The sequence below is a fragment of the Venturia canescens genome, chromosome 10 (genome assembly GCF_019457755.1).
Source record: "Venturia canescens isolate UGA chromosome 10, ASM1945775v1, whole genome shotgun sequence".
Classification (NCBI taxonomy): Eukaryota; Metazoa; Arthropoda; class Insecta; order Hymenoptera; family Ichneumonidae; genus Venturia; species Venturia canescens.
In genome coordinates, this window is record NC_057430.1 from 9,495,425 (window position 1) to 9,519,130 (window position 23,706).

At 39.5% G+C, this 23,706-nt stretch overlaps 2 protein-coding genes across 4 annotated transcripts in view; one reads left to right on the top strand and one right to left on the bottom strand.

The window, feature by feature from the left end:
- Gmd (GDP-mannose 4,6 dehydratase) overlaps positions 1 to 12,703 on the bottom strand; it is a 32,101-nt gene extending 19,398 nt beyond the window's left edge. The window contains exon 1 of the mRNA XM_043431028.1: positions 12,596 to 12,703. Within this exon, the coding sequence (XP_043286963.1) occupies positions 12,596 to 12,688 (93 nt within the window). The 5' untranslated portion in view covers positions 12,689 to 12,703. The remainder of the gene's footprint in view (positions 1 to 12,595) is intronic.
- Positions 693 to 23,664, top strand: wnd (wallenda). 3 transcript variants are annotated; one of them, XM_043431018.1, is made up of 13 exons: positions 693 to 1,285; positions 13,960 to 14,155; positions 17,626 to 17,915; positions 18,308 to 18,494; positions 18,622 to 18,813; positions 19,228 to 19,386; positions 19,478 to 19,745; positions 19,910 to 20,136; positions 20,277 to 20,604; positions 20,699 to 21,114; positions 21,387 to 21,692; positions 21,830 to 22,025; positions 22,390 to 23,664. In XM_043431018.1, the coding sequence occupies exons 2-13, from the start codon at positions 13,986 to 13,988 to the stop codon at positions 22,534 to 22,536; spliced, it is 2,886 nt and encodes a 961-aa protein (XP_043286953.1). In that variant the 5' UTR covers positions 693 to 1,285; positions 13,960 to 13,985; the 3' UTR covers positions 22,537 to 23,664. The 3 variants fall into 3 exon arrangements, with proteins under 3 accessions (XP_043286953.1, XP_043286954.1, XP_043286955.1); XM_043431019.1 differs by lacking the exons at positions 693 to 1,285; positions 13,960 to 14,155 and adding an exon at positions 15,299 to 15,967; XM_043431020.1 differs by lacking the exons at positions 693 to 1,285; positions 13,960 to 14,155 and adding an exon at positions 17,459 to 17,523.
- Positions 23,665 to 23,706: the final 42 nt, after the last annotated feature.

A 23,706-nucleotide genomic window follows, 5' to 3' on the forward strand; every position in this document is an offset into this window, starting at 1 on the left:
AAGTTACCCATTATTTTATAATAATTGCTAGAACAAATTTTCATCGTTTCTTTGATCATCGAAAGAGCAAAAAAGTTCAATTGCTTTTTTTAATCACAAGTAACGCGTGATCTTCCTTACAAAAAAATTGTAACAAAGCGATAAAAAATGCAAGAATGGATTTTTGTTTCATCCCCCCCCGAAAACCGCAATGAGGTAGTAGGACAAAATTCGTATTTTTTTCTCCGAAACATTCGTCTCTAGGTTTTATTGCAGAATCTCGTAGAGATTCCATCTCGATATGATAGAAACCGTAATATTTAGGAGCCTTTATGGTTTAAGGATGGTATATTGAGGGTCTGTATTCGAGGAGGTTTCTCTGGAAACTGCATGGAAATCCGTGACAGTTGTTGCATATTTGTTGGTGCAGTCATTTTTTCTACCGTATACGAAGTGCTGTAAAGGCACGTTCGTGTTGACACACACGAATGGTGTGTCGGCTATATCCAGAGGGAAATACGAGAGACCAGAAAGCGAATAAACATACACATGCAGAGATATCGTATGCTTCGAAAGAGGGAGCAAAAGGACTGGAGGAAGAGGAACGAAGAAGAAACGACGATCGAATGAGAGGGAGAGAGCGAGAGAGAGAGAGTGAGCGGTGGAGACTCGAGGTGCTGAGGTTCTCGTCTGACACGGGTAAAAGCAGTACGGTCTGCTCGCACTAGCTGCGAGCAACGATACGTTACGATGACGCCCGCGCCATTTTGTGCAGTACAACTTTGAGCACGCGCTCAAAAAAATCCGCGTATTTGTATGTTGGTTGCGAGTGTGCATCAGTTATTGGAAGAAATATGAACAGAAATTGAGAGAGCGAAAGATTCGGATTGGTTCAGAGGGAAAGAACGTTTGAGTCACTTTCTTTCGGGGTGCTGATGCAAATCGCTTGGAAGTCAGAACTCGACGGTTCTCTATTTCGCGAACTGTTGACTATTAAATTTCATATTCTTCACGATTCAATCGAGAAGCATAGTTAGCCTCGGTAAAGAAGAATTAAAAGCTTTCGAGGAGTTTTGTTTCATTGAAAAAACTTGCTCAACGCGAGTCGCGTTTTGTGGTTTTCAAAAGATCGTACGAGTCCGCGACACGTGAGATTTTTGACAGTGCCGTAAAAGTGTCAGTTCTGTGAAGTATGTGATTTTCTTTTTTTTCATCGCATGAACAAGTGCATTTCGAGAGCGTTATGAAAGGATAATTGAATCTTGAAGTTCGGTACTCCAGCTGCATAAACACGAAGAATAAAGAGGTGAGCTGAAAATGGTTTGTTCTTGTTCTCACGTATTTGCTATTTTATAATCGTGATTATTAATTGAGGAAGGCCTCGAGACGCTGGTGAGAAAAGCCTGAAGGACGAGAGTCCTTGGAGCAGCCTCACTACTCGGGCACATATACGGAGTAATTTTCTTATTTTTATCGACCATTTTGTGTTTGCAATCGTTTTCAAGGCGATCCTCGCGGCGGCGAGAACATTTCTGCTTTATCTATTTGATAATGCGATAGTAAACTTATTGACACGGATTTTTCGAAGATTTTTTAAGCCCCCGCCGCATAAAAAGTGCCGTTCGAATCGCGAGTGTCAAAGGAAACGAAACGACGCACGCGAGCTAGCGAAATCGAGCGAGACAGAGTTTGGAAAAATCGTAAAATCGTGCTCGTTTCGTTCGTCCTCGAAAAAAAGCGTTTTTCGGGCCTCTCGAGGCCAGATCCCCAAACGTCGTTCTTCTCCGTGCATGATAACCGTTTCGTCTTTTATTTTTGCGAAACTTGGTTAATGCGAGCAACAACGAGGAGCAAAAAATGGCATCGCGGTCTCTGAACGCTTTATATACGTTTTATCGACCTGGCGTACAGTCGCGCTCTGCAAGGATCACCGAAGTTGTGCAAGGTGTGCGCGAAAGTGAAAGCCTTCCATACGAACAGCCTATCGTGTTCTAACGTTTTGCGGAGTTGCACACGCTTCGTTGTGTGGCGTGTGCTTATCAGGCTTTATTTCGTTCGCGCATACGTGCGGTTTTTCGTTTCGTATGGACCGGTGAGCATGCAGCCGCTTAATTAGCAGTCGCTGCATTGACCCTTCGGACTGCGTGCGGCAGCTGGAGAGAATTCTTTATCAACGAATCGTGGATGAAAATCGAGCAATAAAACGGCAGCGGAAGCGTCTCTTTTCGAAAATTTCCACTCTCGAAAGTAAACCGGAGTTTAACTCGTTCGAATTTTTAATTTGCACGCTTTATGATTGGATTTCGATCTTGACGAAAATTTCAAAACAGCGATAGCCCTAAGCCGGTGAAAACTTGTCATTTTTGACACAAAAATATTAAATCAAGAGACGCGGTAGCGGCTCGACGCCAAGTGTTGAGCGAAAATAACGAGAGTGTAAAACAAAGCCAGGGCGAATCCTGCCGCACTTTTATATACGCGAATATGCCGATTTATTACGTCATCGCGTATTTCAGAGCGTTCTCACGGATAAACTGTTCAAAAATCTGAATACCGGTAGCGATTTTTTTCCATTTTTCTCTTCGTTGCAAGTAAATTCATTATATCCCAAGATATCCCAAGATCGAGAGTTTCGGTCCCAGTCGCTCGGAGCCAGAAAGACTAGCGTTTCTTTTATTGGATTCTCATCGTCATTTGGTACGACGAAAAACGATAATTTTGACGCAGCAAATGAATTCGACTTCCCGCAGCTTTTCGCGTGAGCGCAACCCGCGTTGGAAGTCAACGAAAAATGTTAACGCTCCAAAAACAACGATGGTTTTCGCAACTCGTAAAGAATTCCAACGTAAGTCCTCCTTCGATCGAATATTTTGGAACGTGGAAGACGGAATTTAAGGGTACTCCGAAAAAGTTGTTACGTTCCTGGCCGAGAGAGCCGCTCCGAAAAACCGAGAGACTTTGTACATCTCTCTTCTCGAGCCTCCGCTGTTTTTTTCTCTCTTTCCGTCTCTTTATCCTGTCGAAGCGGTGCTCTCATCCTCTCCGAGGTCTTCTCCGGCTCTATACAAACCCATAACGTTGCTTGCTATATACACGGGCGAAAATATAGTTATATATGAGAGAGCCGAGCGCTCGGACGGGAGGAGAGAAGTCGAGGGAGCTGTGAGCACACGGGGCACAAAAACAAGGAGATTTGGGATTGGTGGTGGAGCATAACGACTGAGAATACAACGGGAAAGCGGGAGGAGAGTGGGAGAGAGAAAAAGGATGGGGATAATGGCGCGGAGTTGAAAGAGAGAAGTTCAACGGAAAGATAAAAAAGAGAAACCGTTTTGTCGTGCCCTTTCGAAGCACGAATAGGCCTCCTGCGGTGGAAAAGACGGAGGCAGGATGAGCCAGAGCTTTCGAAATGAATGAAATCTCACTCGTGGCAGCTCACAATTTCTTCGGAATCGATATTTTCTGTGGAAGATGGCAAACAAACTCGAACGGAGAGCGAGACTCGGAGCGCGGCTAAGATTTCGGCCGTCTTGGTCCCCAATTTCGGTTTTCCAGTCTCGGGATAAACGTCTGTGAGATAGGGGCGTTGAGATGAAGGAGAGAAGGAAATGGGCGAGTGAGCTCGCGCAGATTGGGAGCTAAGCCAGCGTGCGATGTTGAAGCTTGCAACGTCGGAGTCCAACGAAATTACGCAAAAAAATTCTCCAATAGTTTGAGTAATTATTCAATTTTGTTCTCTGGCGAATTTGCAATTCGTAGTTTTTCAATGTGCACCAATGATTTCGCGAAATAAATAATTGCTCAATTGCAAATGTTTATTTTCGTTAAATCCGTTGGACTCGAACGTTGCAAAGTTCAGCGTCGTAGCCAGCATCGGAAGACGTAAAATATAAGTTTGGGTCAGAAATCAACGTGGTCTGCCTCACAAAGTACGCAAATACGAAAAGGCATCGAAGGGAAAGCAAATAAATCGATGGCTGGCAAGAGCAGGATCGTAAACTCTGCTCGACCGCGTATCAATTTCGTAACGCCCTTTCGGGGCCCTATCTCGCTCGATGCGGCGCGAGAAGCGTACATAAATTACGTAGGTACAATGATTATAGCAGACGGGGGGATGTTTTTGTCGAAAGTGCTGAGAGGGGCTGAGACCTGGAGGGGGAAACTCGTCCCACGCATTTCTCGCTGCTCCAGTCCGCTCGACGAATATATTTATAGATTCGCTCGTTTCATCCTTCCGTACATTTTTCTTGTTGCTCCTCGCTCACTCCTTTTGCCGTGCCGTTTCCACATCTATTTATACACGCGTCGGGGTTGCGGCGCGGGTTTCTCTCTTTTCGCCCTTCATTCTCGTTTTTCCCTCTCAATCATCCTTTTCTCGCTTTTGTTTTTATCGTTTTTATCGCGCAGCACCAATCTCTCACCGGAGTGCACTGAACTGTCACGGGGGCGCCGCCGTCCTCGGAGAAGCGGCAACGCGAATGCGACTCGCTCTCGTTTTTCTGCTATCTTTGGACTCCAAACACTCCGCAAAATATATCCACCCATAGCCCTGTGCATTTTCCTTCTATGAGTCGCCAGACATGCATGCAAATGAACACTTTACTCTATAACCCTCCCTCCATGACAGTTGGCTCTCGCATTTTTATCAAACTCCACTACGGGGTTCGTCCCTTGCTTCGTGTCTGAAACAGCCAGCCCTAGCTCGAGCTAATCGATATCTCGCTTTACCACCCTCTCATTCTCAACTCTCTCTCTCTCTCTCTCTCTCTCTCTCTCTCTCTCTCTCTCTCTCTCTCTCTCTCTCGCTTGCTCGCTCTTTCTCTTTTCTCGACGGTTTACACAGTGCAAAGGTGACTCTCGCAGGGTCAATTTTTTCAACTCGGACGTGCACGCCAATTTGCACAAAGATTTTAACTCCTTTCTTCTTATTGCACTCGATCTATCACATTGTGTGGCTCGCATTATGGAATCTCGCTCATATAACAGCGACTGGCTGATGCAATTATAATTCATTTCATCGATTGAAATATTCCGTGAACTATTTTTTAAGGTAGACGGGTGAATATTCGCTGTTGAAGATTACGCGATACTTTTTTAATGACGCTGAAGTTTGCAACGTTGGAGTCCAACGAAGTTATTTTTAAAAACCCTCTAATTATTCCAGTTATTCCCCAATTTCGTCCCTTGCCGAATTTGCAATTTGTTGTTTTTCAACCAACACCGATACTTCGTGAAAAGGAAAATTGGCGAATTACAAATGTTTTTTTTCGTTCATTTCGTTGGGCTCCAACGTTGCAAACTTCAGCGTCGTCTCTTTTAGGCTAAAATTAATACGGACTGGATAGATTTGCAAAATTTGGAGGCTAGTATTGCCATGGAGTTTAGCAGCAAATTAGTTATTGAATATCGAGTTTTCTCTGACACTTATCACCCCAGCACCACACGAAAGGTTATTGAATTTTTTCATTAGTTGTATCCGCGAGATTTCGCAAAAAAAATCGATCCTTGTATTTCGTGGATATTCAAAAATACGTACGTATTTTAGTTTTTAACTTTACCGTTGAAAATCGGCCGAAATATTGAAAAATATGTGATGAGAAATCATTCGGATTACACGACAAATGGATTGGTCACGTTTGGCAACGCTGAATTCAATGTGCGTTGACGTGTGACGTCAGTTCTTCCTTTTTGTCATACTTTGTAGTTCGTTCGCTTCGCCACGTTTTTTTGTCAGTTTTTCCAAAAAGATCATTTTTATCTCGACAAACTTTATTATCGTTCATCTTTTCATTTTCCTCCACTGCAATACCACTTTGGACAGTAAACTCACTTCGTAAGCTATAAAATTTGTAAACAAAACTGACAGCGTGACATCAACTCGTCAACTGGTCAAAATGAACTCTTCAAACGTTTTTTTTATAATAAAATTGTATAAAAATGTTGATTCTCTACCGACTTATTTCTAAAATATCAAAATTATTACTTTAAAGTAAGTTTCGTCTTTTGAAATTTTCGAAAAATATCGTTGGTGCAAAAATCACGTAGCCGTCATCCTAAATACCTTAAATTCAAACTTTTCTGTACACTGCAAACAAAATGTTGTTTGTCGAACTAAATCGATTCAGTTGCTGCACGAAAATATAGTCGGTTCAGCCACATTATTATAAAATTCGTAAATTATTTAATTCATTCAACAAATCAGCAGATGAATCAACTTTTTTTGTCCAGTTCGATGGAATTTTGTTCGGCAATCAAAATTTCTTTATCCGTCACACATATTTGTCCACTGTATTTATAAGCTTCTTATTTTCTTACGTTACGAAACGAGGCTTCGGTGAGTTGATTTATGACTGATCAAAGCCGATAAAACCAAGTTTAGGTCCTAAAAGATTTAGAGGAAGCGGTCAGCAGGTTGTTTTGGAGATTTTGTACGAATTTTTGCTACAGCAAGCCAACAATTAGTCTGCAATCGAGTGAAACAGTTCACAGTCCAATATGTCTGAAAAATCTTTTCATTCGTATAATTATTCTTAAATAGTTTACAAGGGAAAAGATTTTTTAACTGTAAGCATCGAGCCCACCAAAGATTACGCCAATGGGACGGCGGCTACCTGCGTCCCTAGACAGCAACGGAGTCCCGGTACACGCGCGTTTAACAAAGACGAGTTCAACCCCGTACACTACGTTTTTATTTCTGGGTTACACTACAAGTGTTTTTCTACAACAATGAAAGGGATGCTCGAATACTCTTCACCATTGCGCCTCGAGATCTGGGACGAGCGGAGCTATTTAGCTGAATCCGGTGGCCATCGATGGTGCGAGAATTCTTTCATTTTTGTTGTATTTTTGTATTGAAAAAAAAAAAAGAAATTTGGTAAGTTGCGAGGTCAATTTCCTTTCTATTTTTCACGTCAACGCCATCGAAAAGTCACTTCGATCGATGCTCATTTTCACCGCCATTACCGACTACTGTAGCACGTGGATTCGAGAGATTTCGATGCCTGGAGTCGTGCAACGTTCTCTGTCGAGCTCCAATATTTTTACTCCATTTTTAATCCGACAACGAATTCGATTGATTCGATAAAAAATTGCTAAAGTTCATCGAATTGTCTTGCGCGATTTACTGAGTTCAAACTATTGCAATTTTAAATAAATTTCGAAATTTTTAGTGAGAAATTAAAAAGCTGACGATTCATTCGGCCAAATCGCAACAAAGTAATTCATCACAAATAACAGGCGTGCCCTGAAAAATGCCAAATTTCGCCTGACAAGATACCACCCCGATGTTTCATAATCTCCGCTCAGCGATCTACGATCGAACATTTTAATGACACACGCAACCCTTTTCGACCAACAGATGCACCCAAAGTGCATCGAATTCCCGTCAGTCCTACGGCCCTCCAAAGACTCTTAAGGAAGTTTACGCGAATCTAATGCAAAACGAAAATTCCAACTTTAAGGGAGCTGAGGCCGTACAGACATTTATTTACCCAAAAGTTATGACCTGTACCTTTCAAGTTAGGCCAGTTTACAGTTTGGCAACGTTGCGTACACTTTAAAGAAGAGTCGGGAAAAAAAGACGAAAAACTGGTGAAAGTTCAGTCGAAAACACGGACGGTGACGATCCTAATCTCAAAAAACTGCACGGGAAACGGATTATTATTAAAATAATCTCAGCAAATCTCCTAATAAATCTGAAAAAATTAACATTACTCGGCAAGCCTTGCTCATGTTGCGAAAAAAATTTCGTATTTTAGCATCATTTTTTACGGAGATATCACTGAGTGTGTCTTGACTTCCATAAGATTTCATGTTGTTTGGCCCAAATTGTTATTGATTTTTCTCAGCAACGACGCTCCTAAACTGTGTGAAAATTTACACTGATTTTTCTTTACGCTTCACTTTATAAGGTGCAATCGGTTTAAAAGCAATGACATAATTTTCTTTCTAATGCCTCAACTTCCTTAACAGTTGAAATTTGGAAATATCCTGGAAATATACACCGTGCATCTATTCCCGGAATTATTATAGGATCTACCGTGTCTATAGTTGTCGAGAAAACAATTAACGAAAGTCACATTTTTTTTAAGCCTCACACATAGGCCCTTATGGCAGGCGCACTCCCTGTGCGACGATTTGAGTTTAATTAAATAGAATATTTTTAGATATCAATGATGCCTTAAGAAAGCCTTGTTATCGGTGAAAATCACTTGGGAATGGAAACAGAAAAACACTTATTTGAGGTAAACGAGTAGTAAAGACATAAACAGTGGAAGGTTTGACAACACCATGAGCCAGATGGTTTAAAATATAGATATGCATACGCATATGAATAGAAAATGACTGTTGTCACATTTTGCTTGACGATTTTACAACGAAAGTATTTTAGCTGCTATGATTATATTAAAAATTTCTCAATCTCAACAAATAAGTTACACATTATTTTAACATTAGCTAGAACAAATTTTCATCGTTTCTTTGATCATCGAAAGAGCAAAAAAGTTCATTGCTTTTTTGAATGACAAGTAACGCGTGATCTTCCGTAAAAAAAGTTGTAATAAAACGATAAAAAATGCAAGAATGGATTTTTGCTTCATCCCCCCCCGAAAACTCCATTGAGGTAGTAGGACAAAATTCGTATTTTTTTCTCCAAAACATTCGTCTCTAGGTTTTATTGAGATTCCATCTCAATATGATGGAAACCGTAATATGGTTTAAGCTTTTTTGAATCACAAGTAACGCATAATCTTCCTTAAGGAGGGTGGCTACGTTCGTCAAATTGATAAGAAATTGATCAAATTTGGTGATAATGTTCTTCAACATCAAGTGCGAAGACACAATTTTTTTTTAAATTTTCTTCTGCTTAGTTATCGAGTAATTACGGATTAAAGCAGATTTCTTATGCCCTGAATGTATACCAATATATATGGAAACGCTATGCTTATACACGTGAACTTTAGTGATCAATTACTCGATAACTGTACAGAAGAAAAATCTTAAAAAAATTGTATTTTCAAATTTAACTCTAAAGAATATGTTCACCAAATTTTATTAAATTCTTATAATTTTGAAATTTTTAATGTATTTTACATGGTTTAGCATGGCAACATTGTATCGTCGCTAGCCACCCTCCTTAAACACCGCAAAAAAGTGCAATCACACTCTTGAGTTTGTTTGATGAAATAAAATAATCGACGGAATATCAGCAGAAGTTCAAACATCGAATAAGTATCAGCCCAGAAGAGCTCCAATTTTGCACTCGGAGATTCTTTTTCAGAACTGTCAGAACCAGCAGAATTGCCATGCAGTTAATTTCTCTACACAAAAATCCGTTCGCTGGGAAATATTTATCCATTATTTTAAATCGAAAACCAGCGAACGGCTTAAAGACGAATCTTTGACGAGATGAAAGATCACGATAGAAAGTACGATTGTGGCTCGACAACGTGCAATATTTCGTTGATTTATGCAAGTGTAGGAAGTTTGAATATATTATTGAATTGTCAAATCTCAAATAATTCAAATTCAATCAATAATTAAATCACAAATTCAATACGTAAAATCAAATTTTCGATTGAAAGATTATTATTTCTCGATCGAAAAAACGATAAACTGTCGCTGCGGCTCTAATTTTTTTAACGAAAAAGTTATTTCAATTATGACGAAGTCATGAAAATTGAGAAATTGAAAAATCCTTCATTTTGTTCGTATAAAAACTTGCGAGTTGTGTTTCCATTTGAAAAATGAATGTGCAAAGCCCGGAGGAACAGTTGGTTGAGTACGAGAGCACGAGCAGTGACGCATTTTGGTCTTACGTGAAGAAAGCGCTCCCTTCGTCTATACAGAGACGCGTGTCTTATGGACGCATATAGAGAAGTTGGTACGTAGCAGTGACGTACGCGATTGGTGTATACGCGACGAGGAGAGAAACTCGCCGTGCACCCTCTCTAAGGCTGGGGAAGGTTCGTTTTGTAGCAAGTGAATGGGGATGTGTGGCTCGAAGGGCTGAGAGAGGGGGAATTCGATCGATGGCGAACGCGGCCATGGCAGTGGCTGAGGAACAGCTCTCCGGAATACGCTCCTCGAGTTTCCCCTCAAGGTGTGTTGCTCCCAGAAACGTGCACCTTCCCATCGTGACTCAACTCTTCGGCACTCATTCTTTACTCTTTTTCTCCCCGTTCTTCATTTACCTTCCTCACAATCCCCTTTACGATTGCGTCATTACAATCCCGTATTTTAAGGCTCATTTACCAAAAGGAGATTTTTCATCGAGATTATAGATTCAATCAATGGCTTTCTTGAGATAGAATCTGTGCTAATTCGAAAGATTCTTACGTAGTGAACGAGCCAGTCGACGTGTCCGGTGAATCTGCATTGCTAATTGATACTAAATAAAATCGAATTATTCACACTGACTAATTAATCCTCGTTATCCCGTTTTGACTTTCTTCTCATTTATCAGCACGTTCGATTCTTCTTTTTCATAAATCACGTGCCAATCGAATTATCTTTCATATTAATTTTCACTTCGTTTTTTTGCAACGACGCATCATGACAGAATTTTTCGAGTTTATCAGAATCGGATTAATCTTTCTCTTTTAAGGAGGGTGGCTACATTCGTCAAAATGATAAGAAATTTATCAAATTTGGTGATAATGTTCTTCAACGTCAAGTGCGAAGACACAATTTTTTCAAAATTTTCTTCTGCTTAGTTATCGAGTAATTACGCATTAAAGCAGATTTCTTAAGCTCGTAATGTATAGCAATTTATATGGAAACGCTATGCTTATACACGTCAACTTCAGTGATAAATTACTCGGTAACTGTACAGAAGAAAAATCTTAAAAAATTTGTATTCTCAAATTTAACTCTAAAGAATATGTTCACCAAATTTTATTAAATTCTTATAATTTTGAAATTTTTAATGTATTTAACATGGTTTAGCATGGCAACCTTGTATCGTCACTAGCCACCCTCCTTAAGGATATTTGGTACAGGCTTACAATGTTGCCATGCTAAACCATGCTAAAAACATAAAAAATTTCAAAATGATAAGAATTTTATAAAATTTGGTCAACATATTCTTTAGTGCCACATTTGACAATACTAATTTTTTAAGATTTTTCTTCTGTACAGTTATCGAGTAATTGATCACTAAAAAGTTCACGTGTATAAACATAGCGTTTCCATATATATAGGTATACATTCCGGGCATAAGAAATCTGCTTTAATGCGTAATTACTCGATAACTAGGTAGAAGAAAATTTTGAAAAAAATTGTATTTTCGCACTAGATGTTGAAGAACATGATCACCAAATTTGATCAATTTCTAATTATTTAGACTTTTGTACCATACATCGTTAAGGTGGATGGGTGAATACTCGCTGTTGAAGATTACGCGATATTTTTTTAGGCTAAAATGAATACGGACTGGATAGATTTGCAAAATTTGGAGGCTAGTATTGCCATGGAGTTTAGCAGCAAATTAGATATTGAATATCGAATTTTCTCTGACACTTATCACCCCAGCACCACACGAAAAGTTATTGAATTTTTTCATTAGTTGTATCCGCGAGATTTCGCAAAAAAAATCGATCCTTGTATTTCGTGGATATTCAAAAATACGTACGTATTTTAGTTTTTTTAACTTTACCGTTGAAAATCGAGAGAAATATTAAAAAATATGTGATGATAAATCATTCGGATTACACGACAAATGGATTGGTTACGTTTGGCAACGCTGAATTCAATGTGCGTTGACGTGTGACGTCAGTTCTTCCTTTTTGTCATATTTTGTCGTTCATTTGTTTCGCCACGTTTTTTTGTCAGTTTTTCCAAAAAGATCATTTTTATCTCGACAAACTTTATTATCGTTCATCTTTTCATTTTCCTCCACTGCAATACTACTTTGGACAGTAAACTCACTTCGTAAGCTATAAAATTTGTAAACAAAACTGACAGCGTGACATCAACTCGTCAACTGGTCAAAACGAACTCTTCAAACGTTTTTTTTATAATAAAATTGTATAAAAATGTTGATTCTCTACCGACTTATTTCTAAAATATCAAAATTATTACTTTAAAGTAAGTTTCGTCTTTTAAAGTTTTCGAAAAATATATCGTTGGTGCAGAAAGGAAAATGAGCATATGAAGTTTTACTCTGCAAATTATTTATCACAAAGCTGCGACGAACTTATGACGCTGAAGTTTCCAACGTTGGAGTCCAACGAAATGATCTAAAAAAACTCTCAAATAATTCCAGTAAATCTCCAATTTTGTTCCCTGCCGAATTTCCAATTCGTAATTTTTTAAGCAACATCAATCATTCGTAAAATAATAAAATAATGAATTATAAATTTTTTTTTCGTTCATTACGTTGAACTCCAACGTTGCAAACTTCAGCGTCGTACGAACTTTTGAATTTATCTTCCTTCCTGATTCTCTATACTTTAGGTGGAACTTTGGTTTCAAAATCATTTGCCAATCGAAGGGTTCTGACCGCAATAAAACGATTGAAATATCGCTCTCTCATCGGCGTAGAAATTTCGAGATGAGACGGAAAAAATATCGGTGAAAAAAGGCACCGAAAAAATGAGGGTTTCGTTAGGCAACATACCTTACTTCTTACTAGACCATCCACGAGGCCAACATTCCAACCCGCGAACCCGTTCCACGCACACGCACGTGTGAATTTGTATCGACATTCCATCTCGGACTATGTATAGCTCTGTATTTTCCCTGTGAATATGCGTGTGGAAAGACCACGCGTATCTAATAACCCGTCGCCCCGCAGCAGAATTTTCGTTATTTTCGGGGAGGAGTCGACTAGATTCTAGAGGACAAATTCCAACAATTTTTCATTCAAAGATGTATAAATTCAATGGAAAAACAAATATAATCGAGTGAGAAGTACATTTAGTGATTTTTTTACCGACCGATCCCCGTAAATCGCATGCATCAAGGGAACACACAAAATTTCAATCTTCAAAACCCTTTCAAAGCGCAAAAATCCTCCAATTTTTAATATTTCTGTGTATGACCTTAGTTCAGGCGATAGCCACTGCTTTACAAATCAAAACGCTCTTTGACTTTTTTATCTCAATCGTGGAGACCAAAAGTGGGGAGTAGTTTCACACCGAATCTACTCGAGATCTCAGAACTAAAAAATTCTATCATAGAGTTGAATTACCGATAAATAAACTCTTCAAATTTCAAAAGTTGATTTTCTTCCGGCCGCAAAAAAATCGCGAAAGAACCACAAACTTTCGGCTGCCACACGGGGCGAGCCCCTTAAAAAAGTAAAGATTGTCGTCACAGGTGTGGGAACGCCGAAAAAGCTTTGTTGTTCGGTAATTTTGGCGGTGAAGAATAAAAGTTTGACGAAATGTCATAAAATCGTCTGCAAATTGTCAGGAATTTGATTTTTATTGCTGCAAAAATTTCTGAACATTCGAGATTGTCTCCAATTTCTATTGCTGCATAACAGTAATTTTTGCTCATTGAGCCTCTCCGTCTGAATTATCGAAGTTCGATTAATCTGATTGGTCGATTGCTACTCGTCCATTGATTATTTATTATTATACTGAGGTACCAAAATTCAGGCGATTCAGTAACGGAAAGTAAAAAAAAAATCCAACGTCCAAGACACAAGCTGCCAAAGAACTACAAATTGGGCGATTTCCTTCACTCTTGGATTTAAATTTTCAACCATTCAAAGACCATTCGACTTATTTTACATTTACATCGATTATTCGATGCAAAATGAAAATAAAGAGCTTCCGTAAATTTCGTTAAAACTAATGTATTGGACACGCAAAAACCTACAGACTCATTCGAGCACGAGAAATGTCACAATTTTCCGTTCAAATTTGAAGAAATTCAATAAAAAAAAGCCTTGTTCGAGATTTATCGATGAATCGATGATATTTGAAAATTCAGATACTTAATTAATAAATGAAATTTACTTTTATTGTGTTGCAGTCGCTCCCGTTGGTTAGCCCGAAAAAATGCGCACTCCAGCCGACACGGAGGTGAGCCTTCCTCATGGGGAGAATTACAAGTTCGAGGGGCAAGAAACCTGCGGCTCATCTTCGGTTGCATCGGCGACAACACGCGTCGTCGTAAACCAAATGATATTGTCGGCTTCGCAACCGGAGACCCACATATTTACCAACGGGTAAGAGTTCGTTTTTATTATAATGCAAAATACGCTCGTGGCCGGGCGTTCACGAGCTGCTATGCGAGAAGACAGTCGTGTGGGGAACAAAAGAGAGACAAATATTTGGAGTTTCGAATTTCCAAAGGTTCCCTCTGGTATACGAAGGAATGCGACCGAATAAATTTTGAGCGCAAAACAAGTAGGAGGACGAAATAAAACCACTAGACTCCTAGCGGCGATAAAAATTTTAGTCGAAGTACGTTCGTGTGTCTAACCCCAAATCTGCACATTCCCCAAATAAAATCGAGTTTTTACAAGCTTCACAAAAGAGCTTCAGAAAAATGTTTTCGAGAAATAAAAAAACAACTTTCGTTGTCTAATGAACGTCCTCGCGGCTGCGTTTCGATTCCGAGTAAACAACAACACGAAAGTTCCACCTGCGCTCGTCTTTGTAAACTAACGTGCGCAAAACCAATTTAGGCACTTCGTCTCGAGCCTGCGCGTTTCATGTCCATGAGCCAGCGTTCGTTTCATTGATTTAACAAAAAAATATTGTCGGCCAATATTATCGAAGTGTTTAGAAACAAAAAGACACGAAAACTTTTAAGTAAAACTGCAAGAAAACCAAATGAAAGTAAGCTGCCAGGGACCGATCGACGGGATTCAATATCAAATTCCACTCTAATTCGTGTCTCCGAATAGAAATGAAATAGAACGGTTTTCGAGGGACTGAAAACTTTTCAAAAATACTGCGATCAGATAACTCAAAATTGAGGAGAAAGATTAACGAACGATTTTTTCCATCAATCGACCTTGAGGCGAAGCAAAAGTTCAAGAGTGAGCGGCGTACGGAGTTTCGTAAACTAACATGAGCGATGATTCCCAGTGCGGAAGAGAGTAAAATAAAAAGCGTCAATAATCGAAACTAATGCTCAAAAACGGACTCGATACCGCGCCATCCAATGGATGATCGAGTAACGAAAAGAGCACGATGCTCGAGGCTCTCTCCCAGCGTGCGAGACGCTTCGAAACGAAAACGTAGATTCGCCCATCTCGTATCCTCGACTTTTTCAATGGCTCTGCGAAGCTCGCGGCTCACGAGCGATGTGACGTACGTGAGAGCGCGTGTTGATATAGAACGTTCGCGCGCGCGTCGTAGTATTCAACTGACATCGTGCTCACGTACACGTAGAGATAAAGTGTTGGAATGTGGGTGGAAAAGTAGTCGGTTGGTGTGGGTGTTTGTGCGAATGGTTTTGTTTGGGTTTGTGTTGGTTAGTAAGTCGAGTTATTTGAGGTAAAAATGCGAGTGTCGATCGGAGTGTCGGTGAGAAAAGGAATAAAAATCTGTGAATCGATCGTGGGCAAAGAAATGTTGATCGAGAAATGATAGTCATTACGTCGTTAATTATTTGGGGCAAGGACACCGAAACGGCGTATAATAAGAAGGAGAGAGTGATGCGGATGCTCGAAGATAGTAAAGGAAAGAAGAGTGCTAAAACGTACGAGAGACGTTAACGTCAGAGAGAAAACTTGCACAGTGGCTTGGTTAGCGAAATCGGTGGAGTGCTCTGTGTGAAAATCAGGTTTATCGCACGTTTCCATTGTTTCCCGTGTCTCCATACGATGGACACTCGCTCAATAGAACGATAACGAACGAACGGGAGATAAATAAAGAGCGTTAAGATACAAAAATTGGCTCGTTAACTCGCTGACCAAAATTCCGTATGTTCGCTCCGGCAAAATGGGTCTCACGCGATTTTTCATTAGAAAAACATACGACGAGGAAATCGCACCTGCTCCGTCATCCCCGGCCAAAGTAGCTACGAGGTGAGAACAAAAACAACGAAATATCATCGCCGTCGCGAGAATACACATGCCGCGCGCGAACGAAACGACCCGACAGAGACATTAATATGTACGTGATGAAAATAAAAAACATGAGAAGCTTCCAACTTTCAATGGAATGCGGCAAAGATAACGCACGTTTCCTCCGCTCCGGACCGTGCTCGCCACTCGAATTTTCTGTACACTTTTCTTTCTTTAATCTATATCAATTTCAATAACACAACGACGTGCCTCTAGCTATTCGGAAAACATTCATGACGTTTCATCAACTTATACCCCTTTTTCTAATTTTTTATTCCGTCCAATCTGTTTTTAGATTCGAGACTTTTTTCTCCTTTGTTATTTTCCATTTCCAATGACATGTAACTCGAAAAAAATGATTATTATGCTCCAATGGGTGGGGATCAAATGTTGGAATGACTAAAATTTCGAACAGCTAAAATCTCGAATTTATAAACTTCGAATGATAATATGGAGACGGATAGATTCGACTAGAGCTTTGAATGCCGAAAATAAATAAAGCAGAAACTGCAGGGTTCGAAGAACGTTTACATCGAAAATAGAATGTAACAATCGCCCATAGGACGATGACTAAAATATCGATTTTACGAAAATTCGACTATCACTCTTTCGATTCATAAATTACTACGGTCAGCGATACTGTGAAAATTCACAATTTTGAAAATATAATAACGAAAGACCAAATATTACTCAGGTTGAAATACTGAAACACCAAAAAGTCGAACGGTCAAAATAGCGAAGCGTTAGAAAGTCGATCGATCAAAATAAAGAAATGCAGCGGAGCTCCAAATACACGCGTCTCACTCACTCACTTACTCAAACCGGTGATCTCCAATTTTAAACATCGCCATTTTGACTTTCGCCTTTTCGAGCTATCGCTATTCTGCATATCTAAGTTTTATAGGCTCGAAAAATTCACTTTCGATTTTTTCCTACTCTATATTCTGGTCTGTCTGTAAAACAATTACTCTTCATTTTGAATTCGAAAATATATGAACTTTTGACATTCGGATGGCCTGTTAAAATTGAAAACTATTGAAATATATATTTTCGGGTAAATACGAATTCAAAGAAGGAATTTTTGATTAAACGCGCAATCTGGTGAATAGTCGATCGGGAATAAGAATTTCGAATTACTTATTTTTCTCCAAACTGATATGACAACTTTTAAAATTTCGAAATATCGACCGTTCTAAAATTCAGTTATTCGACATAATTGAACCCCACCCGCTCCAATGAGGTGCCAACGATCATTTCGGACGACGCTGAAGTTTGCAACGTTGGAGTTCAACGAAATGAACGAAAGAAAAATTTATAATTCATTATTTTATTATTGATGTTGCTTAAAAAATTACGAATTGGAAATTCGGCAGGGAACAAAATTGGAGATTTACTGGAATTATTTGAGAGTTTTTTTAGATCATTTCGTTGGACTCCAACGTTGGAAACTTCAGCGTCATCGTTTCGAAAATGAGAGAAAAGTAAAAAGTGTGCAGGAATTTTCGAAGAATCGTGAAGTAAATTAAATTTTTTTGTTTTTTTTTTTTCATTCGCCAAGATTTTACCCCGAGTTTTACGTCTTCGAAATAAAATAACGTGGAATCGTTCTTTGTTCGCAGTATGCTATGCATTCAAGAAGAGTTAGGCCAATTGGGTGGCATCGCCGTCGGTCCAGCGGTCAGCTGCGCCAGGGACAACCAGCTCGGACAAATCCCGAGAGTGACGAACACTCGTAGCGAATCTGAGAGCAACACGAATTCGAGCGACACCGCAACGAAGTGCGGGCCCGGCTCGGGGCCCCTGGAAGCTCAGAAGTCCAGCTGGGTCGAAGGCATTCTCGGGTGCATGCGACCCGTGTGGACGATGCTCTACAAGGCAACGGCTAATGAAAAAATCAAAGGAAACCAATGTGAGTTGACCGGCTCTCATTCGACCGGGGCATGATGCAATCGCTGCGCTGAATTCCATTATCGAGCCACGAATTATCGATGAGGGTGCTCGAAAGAGCGAAAGTTCCGGTTCGCGTTCGACTCAAATAAACATTTTTTTAAATTATTCACTTTTTTATTATACCGAAGTCGAGCGATCGCTTTTATTTTTAGGCAAAAGTAAATTTGGAATTTACATTTTTCTTATTAACTCGTACGAATTTGAATAATTTCGTCAGTCTTATCGTTTGAACGCGATTCTACGTAATTCTTAGTGAACATGTAGAGGCGGCGAATTCGAGGAATCGCGATTTCGGCGAATCCGTCCAACTGCTACGGTTTCTTTCGTTATTAAAACGTGTCTCGTCTGCAGCCAACGACTGGGAGATACCCTTCGAGACAATCAATGAACTCCAGTGGCTCGGGTCAGGTGCACAGGGCGCAGTTTTCAGTGGGATGCTCAACAAGGAGATAGTGGCTGTGAAAAAAGTACGAGAACCGAGAGAGACCGATATAAGACACTTGCGAAAGCTCAACCATCCGAACGTCGTGAGATTCAAGTAAGAAAAGCACGCTCATTTCCAGCAGCTTTCATCATCGAAAGCTTTTTTTATCGTTGAATAAAGAGCCAACATTTCTCACCATTTTCCGTCCTCCGTGGTAACGCTTCGTTCGCTTTTTTCACAGAGGAGTTTGCACCCAAGCCCCGTGCTACTGTGTCATTATGGAGTTTTGTCCATACGGACCACTCTACGACCTGCTCAGAGCTGGAGAACCGATTCCACCTGCGCGTCTCGTCTCTTGGTCCAAGCAGATAGCAGCTGGAATGAGTTATCTTCATGCACACAAAATTATCCACCGAGATCTCAAGAGTCCAAAGTAAGCAGTAAAGGAACAATGTTCGGGGGGAGAGAGAGAACGAATTTCGATGATTCGTTCTTTGCAATGAAAATGAGCTGTCCTGTGCAGGAAAAATGACGCTGAAGTTTCCAACGTTGCAGTCCAACGAAATAATTTTAAAAAACTCTCAAATAGTTCCAGTAAATCTCCAATTTTGTTCCCTGCCCAATTTCCAATTCGTTATTTTTCAAGCCGCATCAATAATTCGCGAAATAAAAAAATAACGAATTATAAATATTTTTTTCGTTCATTTCGTTCAACTCCAACGTTGCAAACTTCAGCGTCGTCAGGAAAATTCTCGTCGACAAACGCTTTATTTCGGTCTCATTTCGATCGCAATGATCGTCAAACAATTTAGAGCGATTAATACAATTGACCGAACGTATTTTTCAGCGTTTTAATCGGTCGCGACGAAGTTGTGAAAATAAGTGATTTCGGCACGTCTCGAGAGTGGAACGAGATTAGCACACGAATGACATTCGCCGGGACCGTGGCTTGGATGGCTCCGGAAATAATACGGAACGAGCCGTGCTCCGAAAAAGTCGACATTTGGTAAGGCCTCAATTATCGAGGAATGTTAAGCAGCAGAAAAAATGCGCTATCCCTGAAATAATTGCTGCAATTTGATTACTCGAATGTCAAGGTCGTACGGTGTCGTGTTGTGGGAATTACTGAGCGGCGAGATACCCTACAAGGACGTTGACTCATCAGCGATAATATGGGGAGTCGGTAACAATTCCCTTCACTTACCGATACCCGCGAGCTGGCCCGAAGGCTTTGGCTATCTCATCGAACTATGCTGGAAAGCCGAGCCTCGAAAAAGACCATCTTTCGGGCTCATTGAATCTCATCTTAATATCATTGCTGTCAAAGTTCTCTCCACCGAACCTGACGAATATTTCAAAACTCAGGTAAGCCATTTTCGACTGGTCTCTCATTCAGTTGAAAAGCAAAGATTATAAAAAAAAACTTGACAGATGAAAAGTCAAAAAAAAAATCATGCCACTCGTCATTCCAATTGGTGAATAAAAAATTCCGCAAAAACGCGATTTATAAATTTTATTTTTTTACTTAGCAAACGTGGAAAGAAGAAATACGAGAACGAATGAGGCAAATGCAAACCAATACGTCGAGCAGTCCACGTTTTGAGGCTGATTTGATACGTCGACGCGAGGACGAACTCAGGCATGCTCAGGACATCAGAGAACACTATCAGCGGAAGCTGGACAAAACGAATGATCTTTATCTCGAATTGAGTGCGGTTCTGTTGCAACTAGAACAGCGAGAGCGCGACGTTGTGAAGTGAGTTTAAACTGGGCTAGAAATTTGAGGAAACATTTTTTTACAAAAATATACGAACTAAAATGAAACTACTGAAGAAAAATTTCAAGTCCCTCAAACAAAAAAGTATATTTTCAACGTTTTTTTTTTCATTTTTGTAGACGAGAACAGCAATCGGGTTACAAACAGTACAAGAAACGTCTGGTCCATCCGCTGTTGAAGGCACAAGAAAGAATGCAGAGAAGACGAAACGCGACGGTAAAACTTTCGAGCTCGTCAACCCCTACGACGCCCTCTTCACCGATCGATTCTCCTCAAAGTCCTGTCAAAGCGACTCTCTACACGCAGTTGAACAATTCCAATCAACCTGAGACCGTTGTCGTAGCTCCTAATAATAGTTTCAAGCAGAAAAAATACAGACATCGCAGGGTTGGCTCTGGCTGCGGTGTCAGCTCCAGTCCTAGGTCGAGTCCGCATCGCGAAAGAAAGGTTAGAAACGCATTTCATGCTCCATTACTATTGACAAAAGATCGACAAATTTCAAATTTCAATTCTTTGACTGCAATGACTTGGTGATTTTCAGAGCGCGGAACTCTCATTACGTTACATAGACCATGAAACCCAAACGGACATAACGAGTATAGCAGAAACAGATTCGTGTAGAAATTCGCGAACGGAAACGTTCGGGGGAAATGAGTACAATTTGGATTCGCCACTCGAGCAACAATCTTACATTGAGTCAATCGCCGAGTCTATGAACGGTAATTCGACGTTGCCTGAAACGAATTACGATCTTCGGAACGAAGCCGGAGGCTGCTCTAGTCCGGAACCAAGTCATAATACTGAAAATCAGTCGAACGGCAACGAGAGACTCAAGGATTGCAGTGACGATGATCATCTCGAAACTCTCGGTCGTAAAGTTAGCGAAATTTTGAATGCCAACCGACTTATTTCACCTGTTGATAATGGCAACTGTGATGATCTCATTACTACGCACAGGTAATTTTTGTCACGTATATCTCACAGGGAAACTCGAACTTCAGAGCTGTACTTTTGTCCAGAATCTTGTTTTCCAGTATTACTACTCATACCTTAAAATTCATTTAAATCCGTATGAGTTTTTTTTATGAAATCTCGCACAGGTATCTCGTAATTCTTCATAAAAACATATTCATCGAAAGAAAAAGAAACAAATTACAAAGTACACCAAAGCGGTTTCTATACGTGAACTTTGGTGGTTTTCTCAAATTGTAAATCCGTTGACTTTTCAGTTACAGTACAACAATGAAGGAAGATCTGGGCAAACTATCCGGGCAATTTGGTACTATTCTTGTGAACGGGGTTGTGGTTGGTGGGGATGAGACTGACATAAGAATAGGACGTTGTTCCGAAACGATAGACTCGTTGTCAGGAATCGAGGAAGTCACTAGTAGAATTATTGGAAAAAACAGCGTCGACGAGGATGACGGAGATGGTGATGACGATGACGACGACGACGAGCCCTGCGAGGAAAGCTGGTCCGACGAGGAACGGGAAGATCCTGTGTTCACCAAGAAATATTCGCTCAGACGTAGAAGGTATTTGATCGTGTTGAGAAAAAACTTTTTTCATCAAGTTTTTTTTTACTTAAAATGATTGACGATATTTCAAGAATCATACTTAATGAGCAATCAACGTAATTATTAACTTCATGATTAAAATTTCAAATATGCAGTATCGCAAGAAGATCCATTGCCCCAGGAAGTCGTTTGCGAAGATTTAAACAAATTTCAATACGAATGGACGGTGCTCTGGTTTCTGATGAGGAAAACACATCGGAATATTCACATCCACCTTCGAGTCAGTCGTCCACGCTCGAGAGCAATCCAGAGGTCCAACGAACGTTACGAAATATTCATCATTCACACAAGGTAATTTTGAAATGTATTGAAGGCTTGAATTCCTCAAAATACTTTTTAACAACTCGATTTCGTTGCTAAAAAATTGCAAATGAGAACGATAGAAAATGAGAATTATTCTTACAAAAATAAATGAATTCCATTGAAACTTGAATGGTTAAATGATTAACGATAATCTTTCATTTAACAATTATTACTTCTACTATACATTCTAAAAATTCAATAATTTTAAGGTTTATTTTAAATACTCTACTCAAATATACTTTCAAAATCTTTGAAAAGTTGAAATATTCTAAAAATTTACTGGTAAATAAGTATTGCCTGAATTGAAAGAGTGTTAGCGAGCTTGGAAATGATCGGGTTCTGTCAATTCCAGCGCAACGGTATGGCAGATGCATCGGACACATCAGGACAATCAGAAACGGACGAGCTTAGTGAGATAACAATAGCTCCGCAAACAACAGGATCGACAGTAACAACAACAACGCCTAAGAGTGTGAAAAGATTCGAGAGCAAAGTATAACAGACGTTAAAAACGTCAGTAAAGAAAAAAGGAAAGAAGATGTGCGATAGGCAAACAAAACACGCGGCCCTCCTTAAGTCTTAAGGTTCACTTTGTAAGTTGTATATAGAAAGAATAGCAAAAACACATAGTGGTAAATGCGAAAGTGGAGAAAAATCGATCCGTTAATAATAATAATAATAATAATAATAATAATAATCAAGAAAGCCTCGTATTTGTCATTAGTGACAAATAGATTTGTACATAATTTATTCGTACGTGTAGTACGCGCGTATATTTTGCACGTAGAAATCTTCGTTTGTACAATTATAAAAATTATTAGTATTGGTAATATTAAATTTATCAATATCGATTGATGAACGGCGTTACAATACTCTAACGAATGCGGGAGAAATTTTCGATCCAGAACGAACACTTTCGTGTGATGGAAGTTCGAAGTAAAAGCCGATTTACGTAAAAAAAATCAACGAATAAAAAGCGTATACAAATTTATTGAAACAAAATGAAATGAAAATCAAGATTTTTTCGGCTGTTTCGAGCCTTCGAATGTACGTTCCGTCAATGAAGTAACTATTCATTTTGAGAGAGAAAATTATGACTTCTCCGCCACACCTCACTATCTCAGCATAGTCGTGTAATTTCGTCTTTATTTATAACTATGTATAAAATGAATTTTTGTGAATGTGGATCGTGTTAGGCATACTCAAGTAGTGAATTTTTCCTGTTTTCTTCTGATTAACGGAAGCTCAAGTTAACAACGAATTACCCGAGTCGAATGAGGGTTCATTTGTTCTCATTTTTTTATTCTTAACTTTATTGAATTTTGGAGATAAAAACTTTCAACGGAAACGTGTGGCCTAACAGTCATTTTTTCAATCAAGAAACATGATGCGATCAAACCTTCGATAGACAATCGTGAAACTGATTTATAATTGATCGACTTGATTTAACAATTTATTAGTGAAACTAGTCCACGTATTATCGTACGCAAAACGATTTGGAATTAAAATTGCAACGACGGAAAGACCTGAAAATAGTTATCGAATAACTAGAAGTCAATGTTGTGACACTAATGATACTATCAATTTTTTGATAATTTCTCAGAATAAAAAATAATGTCAAGAGAAATGAGTGAATAATTTCAACGAAAATACTTCTATTAATTTTCCA